The sequence below is a fragment of the Lissotriton helveticus genome, chromosome 4_1 (genome assembly GCF_964261635.1).
Source record: "Lissotriton helveticus chromosome 4_1, aLisHel1.1, whole genome shotgun sequence".
NCBI classification, from domain to species: domain Eukaryota; kingdom Metazoa; phylum Chordata; class Amphibia; order Caudata; family Salamandridae; genus Lissotriton; species Lissotriton helveticus.
Genome location: NC_136063.1, coordinates 2,021,179,097 through 2,021,199,810, shown reverse-complemented (window position 1 = coordinate 2,021,199,810; position 20,714 = coordinate 2,021,179,097). Strand labels below are relative to the sequence as shown.

The 20,714-nt window shown below is 48.9% G+C and overlaps 1 protein-coding gene across 4 annotated transcripts in view; it reads right to left on the bottom strand.

Moving 5' to 3' along the window:
- Window positions 1–20,714, bottom strand: part of MTM1 (myotubularin 1) — a 739,022-nt gene that overhangs the window by 269,637 nt on the left and 448,671 nt on the right. For all 4 annotated transcript variants that reach the window (XM_078688643.1, XM_078688645.1, XM_078688646.1 and 1 more), the window contains exon 10: window positions 10,731–10,916. In XM_078688643.1, coding sequence (XP_078544769.1) covers window positions 10,731–10,916 — 186 coding nt within the window. The remainder of the gene's footprint in view (window positions 1–10,730; window positions 10,917–20,714) is intronic.

Below are 20,714 nucleotides of genomic sequence, written 5' to 3'. Positions count from 1 at the left end.
CTCTTGCCCCCTTATTTGGTACTAGCGGATAATTCACACACATGCTTTAGACCTGCCCACGTCTTAAGACTGCTCTGGACTTACATTCAAACCTCAAGTCCCCCATCACAACCAAACCTATTCAAGTAGGTTGGACTACCAAAGATCTGGGAATATACAAGCAGTCTAAAAAGAATCGCAAGGCCTCAAGTGCTGCAAACTTTGCCATGGCTAAACACGATTACCTCTCCTTGCAAGTCAAAATCTCTCCCCTCAATTGAGGCATGGGAGCGAGTCCTTTTGAAATGGGCTGAAACCGAGGGATTAGCATTGAGCAGGGAGGAGGCCAGAGGCCGCTGTAACGACCTTATCTAGCATCATGGTGGGACACTCTTTTAGATCACCTGAAGACCAATGCTCCCCTCAAGCATGACATGTCAGAGGACGTCAAGGGCTACCTAATATCACTACAGAACCAACTTAATATGCCCCAGCAAAATTATTGCCTATTGCTTCTCAAAGTATTTCAAAGATCCACATTCTCAGTCCTCCCATCCTTATGCACCCTCCATCTCCATCTCCATCTCTCTCAAAGGCTCCCTAGGCTCCACTTCAATTTCCAACCTAGTTCTCTCCTTTCACCCCCTTTTCTTTCTTGTTCTTACCCCAGTTATAAGACCTGGTTAAATATGGCAACATTGTGTTCACAATTGCCATTGCAGTGCACTGTACTATATGTTGAGCATTATTCAAGTTGCTGCACGCAAACATGTTGTAGATTGCTACTTACTTGTAACTATTCTATATTCCAGTTATAGAATATTTAAAATAACAAAAAAAAAAGAAGTCTATCAGAAATAGTGCTTTGTGAAGGTGTGTGGAGTTGACGAAATGGCTGCTTCACATATGTCGGCCAGGCAAATGTTCCCTAGGAAGATCATAGTTGCAGCTTTCTTCCATGTACATTGCGTTCATTACAAGCCTGTCGCCTGACCACTGCACACTGCAACACTGTATGCAAAGGGGGTAGAGCATTCTCGGTCCTACTCCCACAACTCTGGAACCAGCTGCCTGACCACCTTCGGAGGGAACCTGCACTCCTCCTCTTCAGGAAACGTCTCAAAACTGTCATATTCTGGGAGGCTTTAGGTACGGTTTAAACTAAACCTCCCCAGCAAAGCTGTTATGTTACTACCAACTGGCCTCGGGCCTCTCTCTCTCTCTCTCTAAAGTGCTTAGAGACCTGCCGGTGATTTGGTGCTATACAAAAATTAATTAACATAACATAACATGCAGAGTGCGCTCTGGGTGTAACACGGAGGGCTCTTTTGGCCTTGCAATTGCAAGTTTGAGTGCACGAGCTATCCATCTGCTTTTCACGAAGGCCGTAAAAACAGGTCTGCGGAATAATGAGGACTGTTTCCAGTTTTGCATGTATGCAGCTATGGCGGCAAAGTGTAGAGAATGCCATACCTATGGAGGTGAAGCAAGTAGCATGGGATATAATGGGGAACTTGTTTAAGGTGTTCCAGGTGTCTGGAGATGCAGTAAATAAATCCCATCCATTTTGCTGCATAGCAGGCTCATGTGGTAGGCCTTTGAGATTCTTGAAGAATGTCCATGCATTCCTGTGGGAGCCGCAGGTAGCCAACCACTAGGACCTTGCATTCTAAATTGCCAAATTGATTTGTCTGAGGTCGCAATGCTTGATCTGCTCTTTGCACCTGGTGAGAAGGTCCAACAGATGGGGAGCTTCTCATGAGGGCTGACTGACACTTCGAGAAGAGCAGATCCCATGGCTGTCTGGCCCATAGGGAGGCCACGAGGATGAAAGTCTGAGAGTTTTGCTGCATCTTCCGAACCCCATAAGGAGGGAGAGACAGAAAAGCAGTAAATAAATCCCATCCATTTTGCTGCATAGCAGGCTCATGTGGTAGGCCTTTGAGATTCTTGAAGAATGTCCATGCATTCCTGTGGGAGCCGCAGGTAGCCAACCACTAGGACCTTGCATTCTAAATTGCCAAATTGATTTGTCTGAGGTCGCAATGCTTGATCTGCTCTTTGCACCTGGTGAGAAGGTCCAACAGATGGGGAGCTTCTCATGAGGGCTGACTGACACTTCGAGAAGAGCAGATCCCATGGCTGTCTGGCCCATAGGGAGGCCACGAGGATGAAAGTCTGAGAGTTTTGCTGCATCTTCCGAACCCCATAAGGAGGGAGAGACAGAAAAGCAGTAAATAAATCCCATCCATTTTGCTGCATAGCAGGCTCATGTGGTAGGCCTTTGAGATTCTTGAAGAATGTCCATGCATTCCTGTGGGAGCCGCAGGTAGCCAACCACTAGGACCTTGCATTCTAAATTGCCAAATTGATTTGTCTGAGGTCGCAATGCTTGATCTGCTCTTTGCACCTGGTGAGAAGGTCCAACAGATGGGGAGCTTCTCATGAGGGCTGACTGACACTTCGAGAAGAGCAGATCCCATGGCTGTCTGGCCCATAGGGAGGCCACGAGGATGAAAGTCTGAGAGTTTTGCTGCATCTTCCGAACCCCATAAGGAGGGAGAGACAGAAAAGCGTAGTCAAAGATCCCTGGCCAGTTCATCCATAGTGCATTGCTCATGGACTGTGGGGGCCTGGAGGTGAAGTTTGGGCATTTGCGTTCTTGGAATTGAGAAACTGGTCTATGTGACGAGTGCCCCAACACTGAAAGCATTGAAGGAGGACTTGCGGGTGCAGTTCCCACTCTTGGACTTGTTGATGGGTCCTCCTGATCAAGTCTGCGAGTGCCGCCCATTTTCTGCAGGTAATATATGGCAGTCATATTGTCTTCCCTGAGGAGGGCTACTTTGCCCTAAATAAGTGGAAGGTGTGCAAGACATATGGCTAGGAGCTCGAAATGGTGAGCCTGTTCGTGAGAGGCGCACACAAGTCTTGGGTTGTGGCATGGCCGAGGTGTACTCACCAGCCGGCTTAGGAGGCATCCGAGTAATGGTGACTTGAGGAATAGGGTCTTAAAAAGGCCTGCTCTGTAACATATTAGTGCTATTCCACCACTGCAAAGAACAATGTAAGCTGGTCTTTACCAACACTACGTGCCCCATTTGACCCTCTATTTGTGACCAGTGGGCTGCAAAGCACTGTTGCAGCAGGCACATTTAAAGCTGGGCTTAGAGTACTATGGTTCTGCATGAGGCCATCATGCCCAACAGAATCCTGAAAATGTTTACTGTTCATTGGAGTAACCTCAAGAGTGGGAGTAGGACCAAGAACAAGTGCATACCTCTGCACTTGATCAGGACCACTTCTTCGGTCGTGTTGGTAGGCACGGAAAGAAGGGGCCTCCTGTAGGCGCACAGAGGTGGCTCTCCTATAGTGGCCGCAACGTGCTATCTGGAACAAACAGACCTGATACAGAAACCCACAACACCAGCTGTCGATGTGAAAGGGAGTTGCTCAAAAGTTTCTGGATCCAGTCAGGTGTCCGGGAGAGATTCATAAGGTGAGGAATCTGCTGATAGAAGTCACAATCAGAAAGAGATTTGGAGGGGCATACTGCAATCAATTCCATTTTTGTCACTTGCTTTGCCAGTGCTGGAAGACGGGATATCGGTTCTTCAAAGGGATTCGCTTTCCCTATTTGTGTGTCCAGTATTGTTTCCAGAAACTGTTTTTGAGTAGATGGCGTAATAGCACATTTGTCCACATTCTGACAAAGACCCAGTTCAAGAAATAGGCTCAAGAAGGTTTAACTTGTTTAGTTAACACTCCAGTTACTTGGCAGGGGAGCAAAAGTTGGGAAATGTGTCAGATGCACAAGTTACTACTTATGTAACAATATATCTGTAAGAGACATTAGTTAGTGATAGATTCCTTACCTTAGAATATCCCCAGGCGTCAGACTGGATTTGGAAAATTTTGCATAGCAATACCCCTGCGCGCCAGCAGGCGTCGTCCGCGGCTCCGCGTCAGTCATCGGCGGAGTACTTAGACGCCGCCCATGGGGCAGGAAAGAGGGTCTCGTCCGCAACACAACCTTGTCCGGATGGACAGAGGAAAGGAGGTGTAGAAAAAAGAACCTGGAGCTCACTCACTCTCCTGGCAGAGGTGATGGCAACCAGGAAAGCAGTCTTCAAAGTAAGAAGACGGAGAGGACAGTTATGGAGCGGCACAAAGGGAGCACACATTAGGTAGGTAAGTAAGTATTAGGTAGGTAAGTACAAGATTCAAGTCCCACTGGGGCATCACGAAAGGAACAGGAGGAAACATGTGCGAGATACCCTTCAAAAACCTATTTACAATCGGGGACTTGAACAAGGAAGGCTGATCAGGTAGCCTTAAGAAGGCGGAAGGGTAGAAAGGTAGCCCTTGATAGTGCCCAGAGCAGAGCCCTGCTGGGCAAGAGAAAGAAGGAAGAGGAGAATGTCAGAAAGGGGTGCAGAGAGTGGATCCACAGCCTTTGCTGTGCACCATGCCACAAATCTGTCCCACCTGCAGGCGTATACCGACTTTGAGGAGGGACGCCTGGCTGCCAGAATGACATTACAGACTTCGGGAGGCAAGTCAAATGGCCTCAACTGTCGCCGCTCAATCTCCAAGATTGTAGGTGGAGACTGGACAGGTTCGGGTGGAAGACCGTCCCCTGCTGCTGCGACAGAAGGTCCTCTCGAAAAGGCAGACGAATCGGGGGATCGACGGACATGCTGAGTAGCTCGGGATACCAGTATCTTCGTGCCCAGTCCGGAGCCACAAGGATAACCTGTGCCCGGTCGCGCCTGATCTTCTTCAGCACTCTGGGCAGAAGTGGTGTAGGCGGAAAGGCGTACAATAGACCTTAACTCCACTCGCGACGAAAAGCGTCTCCGAGCGAGTGCCGCCTTGGAAATTCCAACGCGCAGAACTGATGACATTGCGCGTTCTCTTCTGTGGCGAATAGATCTAACCAAGGCTCTCCCCACTGCTGAAAGAGGCCTTGCGCCACGTCCGAGTTCAGACGCCACTCGTGATCCATCATGCACCGACAGCTGAGTTAGTCCGCCCTGGCGTTCAGGGAACCTGCCAGGTGTTGAACCACCAGGGTCACGCCCTGATGTTCCAGCCACTGCCAGAGGCGCAGAGCCTCCTGGCATAGGGTCCACGACCCCACCCCGCCCTGTTTGTGGCAGTACCACATGGCGGTGGTGTTGTCCGTGAACACCTGCACTACACTCCCCCTGACAGAGGGGAGGAATGCTTTCAGTGCAAGTCGGATCGCCCGCAGCTCCAGAAGGTTGATGTGGAGCTGGGACTCCGCCGGAGACCAGAGGCCTCTGATCTCCGCCTCTCCCATGTGGCCCCCCCAGCCCAGGAGGGACGCGTTCGTCACAACTACGTGCTCCGGGTGGGGTAGGGTGAGGGATCTGCCACTGACCCAATCGCGGTCCGTGAGCCACCACTGCAACTGTCTTGCAGTGCCCTCCGAGATCAAGACATTGTCGGACAAGTTGCCCTGATGCTGGGCCCACTGAAACTTCAGGTCCCACTGCAGAGCCCGCATCCGCCACCGGGCGTGATGCACCAGAAGGATGCAGGAGGCCTTCAGCCCCAGAAGCCGCAGCGTCAACCTGACCGAGACTCGGGATAAACGCTGAAAGATCGGAATCAGAGCCTGAATATCCAGAACCCGCTGTTCGGGAGGATAAACCAGAAACTGCGCCGAGTCAAGAACCGCTCCGATCAAGAGCAGCTTCTGAGAGAGACACAGGTGTGACTTGGGCACATTGATGGAGAACCCCAGCAGGTGCAGGAGATCGGCCATAGTCTGGAGGTGGCTGACGACTGTCTGGGGCGAGCCCGCCTTCAACAACCAGTCGTCGAGGAAGGGGAAGACGGACACCCCTAACCTGCGCAGATGGGCTGGGACCACCGCCATCACTTTCGTGAACACCTGTGGGGCGCTGGTAAGGCCGAAGGGGAGCACGGTAAACTGAAAGTGCTCGTGGCCTACCAAGAACCACAGGTAACGCCGGTGGGCCGGCAGGACGGGGATGTGAAAATAAGCGTCCTGCAAGTCCAACGCTACCATCCAGACTACGGGGTCCAGGGCAGCTAAGACCTGAGCCAGAGTCAGCATCTTGAACTTCTCCTTTCGGAGGAAGCCGTTGACGTTCCGTAGGTCCAAGGTAGGGCGTAGGCCCCCTTTGCCCTTCTTGGGTACCAGAAAGTGGTGGGAGTAACAACCACACCCTACTTCCGGCCCAGGAACGTGCTCGATGGCCCCCTTGGCCAAGAGGGCCATGACTTCCTCTTGCAGAAGTTGCAAGTGATCCCCCGACACGCGGTGGAATTGCGGTGGCATGGCTGGAGGGGTCGCCTCCAAGGGGAGGGAGTAGCCCCTTCGGACGATTTGCAGCACCCACCTGTCCGACGTGACAGTGCGCCAGTGGAAGAGGTGATGGCGAACCCTGCCCCCCACTGGCGTCACATGGGCCTGAAAGCACGGACTAGGAGGGTTTTGAGGCAGGTGCTGCGGGGGAAGGTGTGGACTGGCCTCGCCGCTGTCCCCGACCGCCGGTACGGCGGTTTCCACGGCCGCCACCGCGCTGTTGAACATTCTACCGCGCGTGGCTGGCAGCACGTGTGGGGGCGCCCCTTCTGTAGCCACAAAAGGAGCGAAAGGCACCCGTGTGCTGGCGTGGGGCAGAGAGGCACAAGGACTTGGCCATAGCCCTGGAGTCCTTAAAACGCTCAAGCGCATGGTCTGCCTTGTCGCCAAAGAGACGACGGCCATCGAACGGCATGTCCAGAAGAGTGGTCTGGACATCGGCCGAAAAGTTGGCGGACCTCAACCAGGCGTGGCGTCGAACCGCAACCGTCGTTGCCATCGCCCTGCCCAGTGAGTCCGTGGTATCCAGTCCACACCGGATGGAATACCGCGCTGCATCTCGACCCTCCGCAAGGGCTTGGGTGAGTTTTGCCCGGGCCTCCTCCGGACATTGTGGCAGCACGTCCGCGACCGTGTCCCACAGAGTGTGGGTGTAGCGGCCCAAGAGGCATGCGGTATTGACTGACCGCAGTCCCAAACTCAGGGACGAGAACACCTTCTTGCCGAACTGTTCATACCTCTTGGATTCCCGATCGGGCGGAGCCGTCAGGAATGCGGTTTGGGAAGTGGAGGCCTGGATGACCAGGCTCTCGGGGGTGGGATGGGTGGACAAAAAGCAAGGGTCGCCCGGGGCCGGGCGGTAGCGTCTGGGCACGTTCCTATCCACAGACGGACCTGTGGCGGGCTTGGACCAAGTGCCCACAAGAACTTCACACAAGGCCTCATTAAACGGCAGCAGAGGCTCATTGGAGCTTGCCTGCGGTCTAAGGAGCTCAGTGAGGAGGTTGGACCTCAGTGAGGAGGTTAGTCCTCACGGCCGTGACAGGGAGCTCAAGGTTTAAGGCCTTGGCCGCCCGCGTCAACACTACACTGTAAGCAGCCCCCTCCTCCGTAGCCACGGTGGGAGGGGAGACAAATCCAGTGTCTGGCGAAGTGTCAATTCTACTGTCCTCCCCAAGCTCATATGTCCAGTCCTGTTGAGACTGGCACTCCTGTGCCAGAGGGTCCACAGACCCCTCCCAATCACCCTCCTCACCCATCTCCTGTAGTGCAGGGTCAACAGATGGGGCCGGTTCATTGAAATAGAAATCTCCAAATGCCGTCGAGAGCGGTGCCCAGCGGCGCCGCTCCGGCGCCGGAACCGGACCGAAGGTAGGATCTGGGACGGCGTCCATAGCAGGCGCCGTGGGTGACACCCGCAGGGCCGGCGCCGGTAAGGTCGTGAGGTCGACCGGCGACGACCCGGATCCGGAAGCGGATCCAGGGAGGGCCTGCGGCGCCGGGACCAAAGTCGCCAGCACCCGGCGGCGTCGGAGCCGAAGCACCCGGCGGCGTCGGAGCCGAGGCACCCGACCCGCTAGGCCCTCCAGCTGGTGCCGTTGGGCCCGGAGGGAGGGACCTCATGGCCATGAGGTACCGCTCGATCTCCTCAGGCGTCGCGTCATGCCCAGGGACCCGAAGGTGTGGGGCAGGCGGCGACGCCCGCGGAGCCGCGTGGGTGGTGTCACCTGAACCCCCCGGCTGCATCGCGCGAGCGTCGGGGTGGGTCGGAGGAACGATTGTCTCTCCGACCTCTCATGCCTCTTACCTGAGGACTGGGATCCTGATGACCGATGTCCACTCCCGGAGCTGCGAGGGCTCCAACCCCGCCACCGGTCCCTCGACCTCCTGTGGGACCGGGACCTGGAGCGGCGCGGGGCCGACTGCCGGAGCTCCAGTCGCTTGCGGGACCGCTCCCGCCTAGCCTTAGACGTCAGGACCCGGCAGTCGGAGCAGGTGCGATAGTCGTGGTCGAGGCCTAAACACTTGAGGCACCGGCGATGGGGGTCGGTAACCAACATCAGTCGGTCGCACTTGGAACAGGGTTTAAACCCGGGCATCCCTACCGGCACCGTCGGAGTCGAAGACTCGAGTAGAGAAATGATCAAAAAGATCAAAAAGTCTAGTCAAAAAAGACTAAGGGGTAGAGCTTTTCCGGATCTGCGCTAGCTGGCGCGGAAAAAAGAAGAACTGACGTCAGCGCGCATGGCTGGCGTCTAAGTACTCCGACGACGTCATTCCGGCGCTACGACGCCGACGACGAACGCGGACGACGCCTGCCGGCGCGCGCAGGGGTATTGCTACGCAAAATTTCCTGGATCCAGTCTGACGCCTGGGGATATTCTAAGTAAGGAATCTATCACTAACGTGTCTCTTTCAGATATGCATTGATGTTCTGATGCTCAGTTGCCATCTACTGCTATAGGACTGTGATGTAGTGTGGTGCACTGACCTATTGTTTTCTTTATATTACTTAATAAATAGATCATTTAAAAAAAAAATCACAGGTTGATTTTACAGCCAAATAAGATTTCCCTTTTATCAGCCAGTCATCCATGTTAGGGAATACATGAGCCACCTACCACCGCAGGCGGGCCACAACCAAGACCATTCACATGATAAAGATCCTCAAAGCGGAGTTTAGCCTGAAGCGTAGAACTCTGATCTGACATTGACAAGAGGAATTTGTGGGGCTTGGTGTAATTTCAGAAGTAGAAGTATGCATCTTGAAGATCTGAAGACACCAGATACTTTTCTTCTTAAAGCCACAGAGGGACCTAATGAAGCATGAACATTGAAAAGGACTGCTTCTGATAGAATGTTCTCGGCTGTCTGAGATGTAGAGTGATGTCATTCTCCAAATTGTTTCTTAACCGAGAGGAAACGGGAGTTAAATTTCTTGTTGACTTGAGATTTAGGGACAGACAGACTCTAGGGCCCCTTTCTTCAGCATGATGAAGAATTCAGGCTACAGCCGGCAAATATGTTTATGCACCATCTTTTTTGGTGGACACTGCAAATCATATCAATACCACTGCAATGTGTGGCCAGTATAGAGGCCTTGCACAGAGATCTCCCTGATCTAGATGGCATTACAGTAGTGAATGCCAATCGCTTAGTGGTCTTACCTTGATAGCCGCAACATTTTAGCACCCTTTAAGGTATTTCAGAATGAGAGGGCTCCTCTCTTGGACATGGAGCATCAATAAAAGCATTCTTCTGCAGTCACCTCAAGAGTAGTCCCTTCCTGCCATTTAACTTCTTGACAGATTGTTTCCTACAGGGCTTGCAGTCTTTTGCCTTGTGTTTAGGATACAGGCAACATACTCAAACCTTCTGGGTATCATCCAAGTAAAGCCATCTCATCACCCAGGACTTGCAGACCCCAGAGAACTTTCTTGGGAGAATAAGTCATTTGGGGAAAAAGTTAAGTTTCTACTGGACTAATGAAATTCAGAGTGTGCCAAGAAAGACAAGGAAGTCCAGGAAAGTGAGTAAAAAAATATCAACATCTGAAGAGAAGATGGATTAGAGGGCTGAAGAAGTCCCGTCCACACAATGTGCAATTGAAATATGAATTCCGTTGGCACGCTGCAGTAGTTGAGTGTAGCAGAGTGCTTCTTTCTTACTTCAGCTGTTCTGTCCAGTGAATTTGTGAGCTTTTCTTAAACATACATTAAGATGCAATGACCAAACCTACCTATAACTTTAACTGTGCTTATTTCAAATAATATTAGCCGTCTGTTTTTATGATTTCCTACATACCTCTTCATTGTGCCAAACCCCACTGCTTCTAGATCTTACTGTAGCATAATGCAGTAGCATGGGCGAGATATACCCAATAAAGTTTTAGATGCCACTAAGTTAATTTCAGAATACTGTTGCTTTTCAGTCAACAAGAAAACATTTACCTATCGTAGACAGACTCGGCACCACTAATTCATTCTTCTTACCCCTCATGAAATCGCTTGCTGCCAGGGACCAGAATGTCCAAGCTCAAAATAACAATCTTGTGTGTGTATTCAAGTTCTGAAGGTAAGTTATGATTTTAATTTATAGCAATTCTGTTCTGGATTTATGAGTTGTTTTCATTTTTTTGATGCCTCAATCACTACATCATGCAGGGACAGACGATTAAGAATTTACAGAGAAAAAAAAATTGAAAATTATCAAACTTTCTATTTAAAAAAATTGTCTTAACATTGGAATAGCTGTAAGACATTCGTATCAACCCTATGCACTAACAATTTAAGATGTTATACATGATACAATATGTAGAATGAAAAAAACAGAAGCGACACATCCTTTAAAATAATTCATACAGTCTTCCTAAAACCTGCTCTTCTCCCACCTTGATATGTTCCAACCAATGAGTTGATTCCAGGCTGGATAACCAATGGGATTCTTCTACATTAGGATACACAATATCTTTAAGCTTTTTTAATGATTCCCTCATAACATGAATATTGTGTATGTCCAAAAAGCAAAGTTCAGCATTGGGATAAGCATCATCGCTTTCATATCCTCCACCAGTTGCCTAAAGACGAAAAAACAAAAAGAAAACAAACATTTAATTTGGACACAAGCATCTACAATCTTATAATTGTTACATGGAAATGCATATCACTGTGATTATTTACCAGCAATCTCCTACACGGATCATCACAACAATTGCAAAACACAGAGGAGTCTTTATTTTATACACACAAAATAGCTGAGGCAACAACACATCCTTCCTGGTAAGTGATCAATATTCTATAACAAGTGTTTATGAGAAGAGCACCCAAGGAGTCCCCTGGTAGCTCATAGAGTACCATTACAAACTAAGATTTATTTCAAACTAAAGTCTCCTTGATAAAGGAAGTCATCATGGCGGATAGCGTTGGGGAATTAGACTGGGATAAATGGAGGATTGTATTGCTGATGACTGCAGGCTTGAGAAACTCCAGAAGGGATCAGTGACATGAATAAAGCATTGAAGCCAACACGTTGTCTCAGAGATCCTGCTCACTGAACAGTTCCTAAGGAGATAATCTCAACAGTGCCATTAGTTATCACAGAGATTGTGAACTGCTCAATAACACCTTCCAGCTGTTTGATGAAGTGACCACATGAGACCAACTGACCAAGCCAAACCAGTAACCCTCCCCCTACCCAATTGCCAATAAAAAATACAAAGACAGTTCTGACATAACCGTTTTTCCTCCCAGATGGAGTCTCATGGGTCACTCTAAGATCAGGAGTCCTTTTTCAGGCCTCACTGGAGCACAGAGACTACTAGATGTTTGGGACAGAATGCTTGAGATGGTTTATGAGGGCGCAGAAGAACTTTTAGAGCCCCCAGACCTCTAGGTTGCCCTTGATTCCATCAACCATGTGGTCTTTCTAAACCATCTAAAACAGTTTACAGAGGTATCCCCGTTAACTTCCTGGATGCACCCACTTAACACAAGCAAAACTGAATTTCAGCTTTAGGGATCCAGATACAAATATTAGTGGTATTCACAAGGCATGGAAGGTTGGAAATGCACACACTAAATTTTGCCCTCAAGGTTAACTCTGCGGAGTGATGCTTGACAGCCAACGCCTCATGGAAGTGCAGCTAACTACTTACATAAGACCTGTATCTACCTGGGAAAACATTTTATATTAGACAGAAAGAGTTCTAGACTCCCAAAGGGTAACCTGAAAGTCAACTGTATCCTTGTTAACCTAAAAGCAGTGCGAGACCGCCTCTGCCATCTGTCTACTATCCTTCGGACGTTCCCATGTGTTCAACTGCTACATCTATCCCCTACTCTCACACTGCCCTCCCCTAGACAGCAGTATGGATTATAGGTCACAGATCCGCCTAGCCATACACCCTACAGTCTTTACCTGAAGTAAATCAGTAACACAAAGGAAGAAATCTATAGTAGACTATGTATTAAGAGGACATGAAGTAGGAGTAACACGTCTGCAGTGTTTTCCTGGCGACATACATCTCTCAGGCCCATTGTAATAGTATATTTGACCAGGCCTACAAGCCTAGATTTATTGCAGCATGAAAGCTTGATCCCGTTTGATGTCAAAGACGTCAATAAAGTTGCCCCTATTATAAACATATGTCCTGAGGATCGGTCTGAAGACCATATACACATACCACTGTGATCTTGGCACGCCCCTGATTTTTACTAACTTCTTTGCAGTGAACATCAGTTAAATCTATTTCCTAGAGACAACAAAAGGAGGTTCTTGTGTGCGTGCATTGCTTCCCCTGAGAAACCCACATATGCTAATAATCAGCATTTTGCCCTCTGTACAAACTGGCATCAATTTCCCATGACAAAGAGGTTGCTTTGACCAAGCTGGGTTTAGGTCTAGTAAGAAGCTGAGCAACCCAGCCCTGCTTCATCTGGTCTTGGACACCATTCACATTTCAAGAGAAAATCGTATGGCGCAAACCATTGGCCCAATCATCCCAATGCATACACATGAAAAAGACTTTTCTCTCTTGAGAACAACAAGTACCATAATACACACTGTAAAGATTTCATCAACAGAAATTCCACTACTTCTAAAAGGCACTGCAGTCTCAGCTCCTCCGCCTACACAATTGGACAGGAGGCCTAGAAATGCTCACCACCCAAATGTGCAGAGTCCCATTACCCTAAAATCCCACCATAGGTGGATATAACTATCTATACCTTAAAGGCTCTTTGTATGTACTAGCAATAAAAAAAAGGCATTGTCAAGGGGGAGCATGTTAAGGTTAATCTACTCAAGTCACTGGCTAACTGAATTCTAGAAAAATAATGAGATCATAAGAAAAAAAGTGTTATATGCTGAAGGCTGCCCTTGCCCATCTTCATTTTTGGCGTATTGTTGGAATTCTCATAGCAAGTTCCTGTCAGGGCCAATGGGCACAAAATGTAGCCAACAAAGTAATATATTTCATGCAGTGTTATCTGCTGCTTTGTGAGTGACAGGGGGGTTGGGTTTGATGATACAGAACAGAATTCTCCACGTCTTCTCCTGACATTGAAGAGAGTATATGTGTTTCACTTGCAATGGATTGTTAGAGTCGCAACTCTTATAACTCCAGTTACATGGTCTCAACTATGGCAATCATATCTGCCCTTTCTGTAGCAGTCTGATGTGGAGGTGGTCTGATTGTTTCTGCTCTGTTTAAGTAAGCTCTATTTTGGTTTGTGGATTATAAGAGTTGCAATAGTTTACATAGCCTTAAGTATAGCAAACAACAGTGTCCTTTCTGTAGCAGGCTGAGGCTGAGAGGGCCTGATTGATTCTGCTCTGTTCAGGTGGGTTCTACTTCACTTTCTGGTTGTAGCATCCGGTATCTCAGCCTAGTCCCATGCTGCAGAGGCCTCAGTGAAAAATAACGAGGTTACAGTGTAAGCCAGTCCTCTTCCAACTCAACTTTCACAAGTCAGCCTAGTGCAATCTGGGACATTGCTCATCACTGAACAATCTTTTCTTTTCCTGTCTCGGTCCACAGGTCTTCTGTGTACTCTGTGGATCCATTCAGGGGGTATGCCTTTTGGAAACCCGGCTTAGGTGCACCATGACCCAGTTGCTTTACAAGAGCTCATGCCTCACCAAAGCAGCTGGGGTGGGCACATATGTGACTCGAATCTGCAAGACCCAGAACACCATCCCAGACGTGAAGACAACCCCTGGGTGCATGCCTAGGTATCCTCACCGTTCTGGCTAAGTGTTCAGTTCAGCAGAAGGACTGGACACTGCCCACTAAAATAGATTTTTGCAGCCTTACCTGGTGGCTGGAGGTAGCTATGGCATTTCTCAAGCTGTCGGCCATGTTGCTGGCCACACTCCTCCTCATGGTAAATATTAAAGAAGAAGATTGTCCACTGTTTTGGTTTCTCTTTGATGAGTTTTTGAAGGTGCGCCTTTGTGGCCCGTTTTGATTGTTCTATGCTAGCCTTCTGCATGATATCTTCTGTTCAGTATTTGAATTGTTCCACGGTTACTGCAAATTAGACTTGATGCATTTTATTTCAGCAAGTTCTCTACTGATCCACTTGTTGAATGCACGGTCAATTGAGTTTGACTGCAAGGTTTACACATTGTTGCATGTTAACTCAAAGTCATCAGTAGAAATGTTTAAGTGTCTAAAGAACCAGGAGTGTTGCTGTAGTTTTGGATGAAGGGCTAGAAACTATGACAGAAGCACAGGAATAGGCTGACCACAATTACATGCGTAGACCTATATTAGAGTTTCAAGGTTATGTATGAAATTAAGATTGAGTATGTGTCTGCCTATATGTTTTGAACAATGAAGATAGAGATTATAGCTTTTCTCCAGAAAAGTGGCATTTGGTCCAGGCAGAAGGTCGGAACACATTAGACTACAGCTGCAATGAGAGAGTAATTGGGAGTTATAACGCAGGAAGCAGCTGTGCATGCAAATGATAAGTAGTTTGTGGAGGGAATCCAGTTAGGCCACACCAGTGGCAGGCTATAGCTACTCCTCCCCTTTAACCCTCTTTGTCCTTTAAGAAGATTTCACACCCTCATAGTGATGAAATCACAAAGTGAGGTAATAGAGTAGTCTTCCAACCATATCACAGTTAGGCCAATTATTTGACAGTTGAATTGTGTCTAGTGTGTGCTTCAAGGCTGAGTTTTATGAATGGGCTACCGGTATCAGGAAAGATGTGCTCACCCATGGAGACAAGAAGTGCTCCTGTGCAGTGGAACATGACAGTTTTTATTATTTTATTTTACATTTATCAACCCATGAAAGAAGAACAAGTTACTTGCTTTTCATGGTAGAGACTGTATCTAACCACAGATTCCTCACCTTAGAATATTCAAAAGGCATCAGACAATCTTGAGCAATACCTTTGCACTCTGATAGTTGGTGATCGGCTCAGTGCTGGGGTGGTCCGACTCAGAAGTAATGTATTTGTGCGCATATACGTCACCCCAGCCCAATGAAATCAGTTTCTGTCATTGCTATTTCTAGAGCCAAGTAAAAAAACAATGTTGAATCAGTGTGCAGTGTCCAGTGGGATCTGGATCTTTTAGGAAAAGAGCCTGGTTCTTAGAGCAGGCAGGACGGGAGGGTCCCCGAGGCATCTTGTAGATTGAGTCTAGCAGAAAAAGGGTTCTCAAAGGCAAGCCATTTGTTCTTCTGATAGACGCTTCTAACCCCGGATTTCTCCCCTTAGAATAGATACTGAATCCAATACCTCTCTGGGGGGAGGGCCTGAGCACCAGCTTAAACCAAAAACTCCTGGAGGACTGAGCGAGTGAAATGCCTATCTCGATGGACCGGATTATAAAAGCAGAAGTGCTTTGTGAACGTGCGGAGTTACGCCCATGTAGCGGTTTGCCAGATGTCCAGGACATGTACCCCCTTATGCAAACGCAGTATTAGCGCCCTTGCGGAATAGGCCTGCTAGTCCTCAGGATGCTGTTTCTTAGCCAAGGCGTAGCAGATCTTAATGGTACGTGCACTCCAGCGAGAGATTGTCAGTTTCTGCACAGCATGGCCCTTCTTTGCTCCAGTGAACTCTATGAAGAGCTGATTGCCTGCTCGATGGCCTTTGGTGCGATCAATGTAGAAAGTAGGAGCTCTCTTTCGGTCCAGACAATAGAGTCTCTCCTCCTCCTTAGAAGGACGAGGTGGAGCAAAAAACATCAGCTGCGTGATGCTCTGACTGACATGAAAGGGGGTGACCACAGACGGCAGGAAAGAGGCAAGTGTCCGAAGTACCAGTTTATCAGGGAAAAGGCTGGTGTACGAAGGGTGAACCAATAGAGCTTGAAGCTAGCGGACTCGCCTGGTTGATGTGATGGCCAGAAGGAAAACAGTCTTGAGTGTCAGGAGCCGCAGAGAACAGCTGTGTAGGGGCTCAAACAGAGAATACATAAAAAATGTGAGGGCCAGATAGAGCTCCCATTGGGACTTCAAAGAAAATGAGTCACAAAGCCAAAATAGCCGACACATAAACCCTTAGCAGTACCCACAGGAAGGCCTTGCTGGGCTAAATACAAATTAAACAGCAAATCCTCAGACTGAGATACAAAAAAGGGGTTGTCATGGCATGAGGAACACCAAGCCAAAAACTTAACCTAATGGCAGGCATATACAGTCTTGGTGAAGAGATGGCTGGCTGCCAAGATGTTCTCACAGCTCTCAGAAGGAAAATCTAAAACTCTCACCAGTCGCTGCTCAATCTCCATGCATAAAGATGAAGAGTGCTCAAATTCAGGGGCAGGAACCTGCCCTGTTATTGCAACAAGAGTTCCTCCAGGAAGGGCAGCCTGACCGTACCACCAATGCTCATGCTCAGGAGTTTGGGATACCATGGTCTGTGTGCCATCTTGAGTCACTAGGATGAATTGGACCTTGTCAGTCCTGCTCTTCTCGAGAACTGCTGGTATAAGCCATCTCAGTTCAGAGGGGTCCCAAATTCCATTTGAGGCAGAATGAGTTTCCAAGCAAGCGCTGCGTTGGAAACTCAATTGCACAGAAGTGATGACACTGCGTGCTGTCTGTGATGGCAATCAGATCGAGTCAAGGTTCTCCCCATTCTTGGAAGAGACCTCGCACCAACTCCGGATATAGTAGCCATTTGTGATCCACAAGGCTTCGACAGCTGAGTACGTCCGTCCTAATGTTTAGGGAGCCTGTCGGGTGCTGCGCAACCAGAAAGATGTCTTGGCTCTCTCCAGCCAAATCCAGAAATTCCAGGCACAGGGGCAACGACCCCACACCGCCCCGTTTCTTTCAAATACCACATGGCGGTGGTGTTGTCCATGAACACCTGAATCAGCCTTTCCTTGATAAATGGGAGAAAGGCTTTCAATCTACAGGGGATAACCCTCAACTCCAGCGAATAGATGTGGAGCTGAGCCTCCTCCAGAGACCAGAGTACTCTGATCTCCACCGCTCCCAGGCACCTGCCCCAACCCAGAAGTGATGCGCCAGTTACAACTGTCAACTCTGGGTGGGGAATGAAGAGGGGGTCTGCCGATGACCTCATTGAAGGTAAGGAATATGCTACTTACCAGTATGCATCTGTTCTTGGCATGTAGGGCTGCTGACATTTATATCTATGCATAGATCGCCGCCTAGTGTTGGGTCCGGATGATTGCACATTGTTGTCCTCGAAGAGTCTTCGAAGTATCACGAGATAGGTGGCTCCTCCCCTGGACTACAGTGCGCATGGGCATCCCCTCCATGCTCAGATTGTTTTTCGCCATTGTGGCAGAGATGGAGTGTGATATAGTAAGTGATGACCATGCATGAGAATAATTCAATGAATTCTGAGTGCTACAGCTGCGACAGGCACCGGGGAGGAGGGTGGGCGATATAAATGTCAGCAGCCCTACATGCCAAGAACAGATGCATACTGGTAAGTAGCATATTCCGTTCGAGGCATGTGGGCTGCTGAATTTATATCTATGCATAGAATAAATAGTAATACCCTCCTTAACGGCGGGTGCCCGTGCCAGCTGCAGCAGTCTGAAGGAGAGTTCTGAGAACAGCTTGACCTACAGCAGCTTGCTGTTTGGAATGTACATCCACACAGTAATGTTTGGTGAATGTGTGTATGGTGGTCCATGTGGCTGCTCTACATATGTCCTCTAGAGGAATGTTACCTAGGAAAGCCATGGATGCCCCCAACTTGCGTGTGGAATGCGCTCTTGGGGGAACTGTTAACGTGCGTTTAGCCTTTTGATAACAGATTTGGATGCACTTAACAATCCATCTGGCTATACCTGATTTAGAGATTGGGTTGCCCTTGTGTTGTGGAGAGAAGGCAACGAACAGTTGTTTAGTTTTCCTGAAATCTTTAGTCCTGTCTATGTAATACAGGAGAGCTCGTTTAACATCTAGTGTGTGTAATGCTCTGTCCGCTACTGAATCAGGATTTGGGAAGAATACCTGTAGTTCAATAGTTTGGTTAATGTGGAACTGTGACACTACCTTGGGCATAAATTTAGGGTTGGTGCGCAGTACAACTCTATTAGCATGTATCTGAATGAAAGGCTCCTGAATAGTGAGGGCTAGTAGCTCGCTAACACGTCGTAGCGACGTAATTGCCACCAGAAAAGACACTTTCCACGTGAGAAATTGTATCTCACAAGAGTGAAGAGGTTCAAATGGTGGGCCCATGAGCCTAGTGAGGACTATGTTGAGGTTCCAGAAATGCGAAGGCGGGTGTCTTGGAGGAATGACCCTTTTCAGTCCCTCCATAAAAGCTTTAATGGCTGGCACTCTGAAAAGGGATAGGTGTTGTCTATTTTGAAGATAAGCCGCCATTGCAGCTAAATGTATCCTGATGGAACTATACGCTAGATTACACTTGTATAGGAGCAGCAAGTAACCGATGATGTTTTGCGTGGAAGCATTAAGTGGATTTATGTTATTATTGGAGCAATATATAACAAAACGCTTCCATTTTGCTGCGTAGCAGGCCCTGGTGGTAGGTCGCCTAGCCTCCTTTATGATGTCCATGCAGTCAGGAGGCAGGTTCAGGTAGCCACACTATGACCTCAGGAGCCATAATGCAAGGCTCAACTGCTGCGGATCTGGGTGCTGAATGTCTCCATGGCTCTGAGTGAGGAGACTGGGTGTAAGTTTTAGGCGCTGGTGTGGAACTACGGAAAGTTCCAGGAACGTGGTGTACCACGCCTGCCGTGCCCACGTTGGAGCAACCAGGATGAGTGTCATGGAGTGTTGCCTCAGTTTGCGTGCCACTAGCGGTATGAGTGGTGCTGGAAGAAAGGCGAACGCAAATCTGTTCGACCAATTTATCCATATAGCATTGCCCCGAGACTGCGGGTGTGGGAACCTGGCGGCGAAGGTGCGGCATTTTGCGTTTTCGTGAGTGGCGAATAGGTCGATCTCTGGATTACCCCACTGCTGGAAATATGGTTGGAGCACTGAGGGATGTATTTCCCACTCGTGCATCTGATGGCTGTGTCTGCTGAGCAGGTCCGCCATCTGGTTGTCCCTGCCTGGGAGGTGTTCCGCCATGAGAAACATGTTTCTCTGAATGGTCCACTTCCACATGCACTGTGCTAGGTGTGACAATTGTGGAGAGTGTGTTCCCCCCTGCTTTTGGATGTAATACATCGCAGTCATGTTGTCCGTCCGGATCAGCACGACTTTGTTGCAGAGATGCAATTTGAATGCCTTCATCACCATGAAGATCGCCATCAGTTCCAGTAGGTTGATGTGCATCTTCTGCTGTTGCGGTGTCCATAGTCCCTGCACTGTATAATGGAGGACATGTGCTCCCCAGCCCTGGAGAGATGCGTCCGTCCTCAGCACTATTTGTGGTACCGGCTCTTGGAACGGTCGTCCCCTGCAAAGGTTTTGTGTGTTCCACCAATGCAGAGAGTTGTATGCACGACCGGTCACCAACACTAGGTCTTTTAGCTGTCCTTGAGCCTGGTTCCACTGGCGTGCCAAACATTCCTGAAGCGGACGCATGTGTAGCCTCGCATGAGGGACTATAAAGATGCAGGAGGCCATCATGCCTATCAGTTGCATGAACACTTGCACTGGGAGTGAGTGTTGTGGTTTGAATCAACATTCGCATGCTGTTGACTCTGGCTGAGTTGGGTTGCGCTGTGGCAGTGAGAGTGTTTATTTCCGCGCCTAGGTACTGCTGTACATGTGCGGGTTGAAGATGGGACTTTTGGTAATTGAGCGAAAATCCCAGACTGTGTAGGAGGTGGATTGTGCGTGATATGTGGTTGGCACACTGCTGGGCTGACTTTGCTTGTACGAGCCAGTCGTCCAGATACGGATAGACATGGATGTGTTGCCTCCGAAGATGCACGGCCACTGTCGCCAAGCACTTTGTAAACACTCTGGGGGCTGTAGTGACCCCGAAAGGCAGGACCTTGAACTGGTAATGCTGGTTGTTGATGGTGTACCCGAGATATTTCCTGTGACTGGGGTGAATGGGAATGTGGAAATAGGCATCCTTCAGATCTAGGTTCGCTAGGAAGTCTCCCTGACTGAGCAACGGGAGAACTTGCTGTAACGTGAGCATGTGAAAGTGTTCTGATAGGATGTATTGGTTTAGAGGTCTGAGGTCTAGAATGGCCCTGAGAGACCCGTCCTTTTTTGGGATTAAGAAGTACAGTGAATACACCCCTGCTCCCTGTTGTTCTAAAGGCACGAGTTCTATGGCCCCTTTTTGCAGCATGGATATGACTTCTTGCTGCAATAAGTGCATGTGCTCGGCGGACATAGGACGGTGCCTTGGGGGTATGTTGGGTGGAGTGGAGGTTAGTTCTAGACAGTAACCGTGTTGTATAAGTTGTCTCACCCACCTGTCCGTGG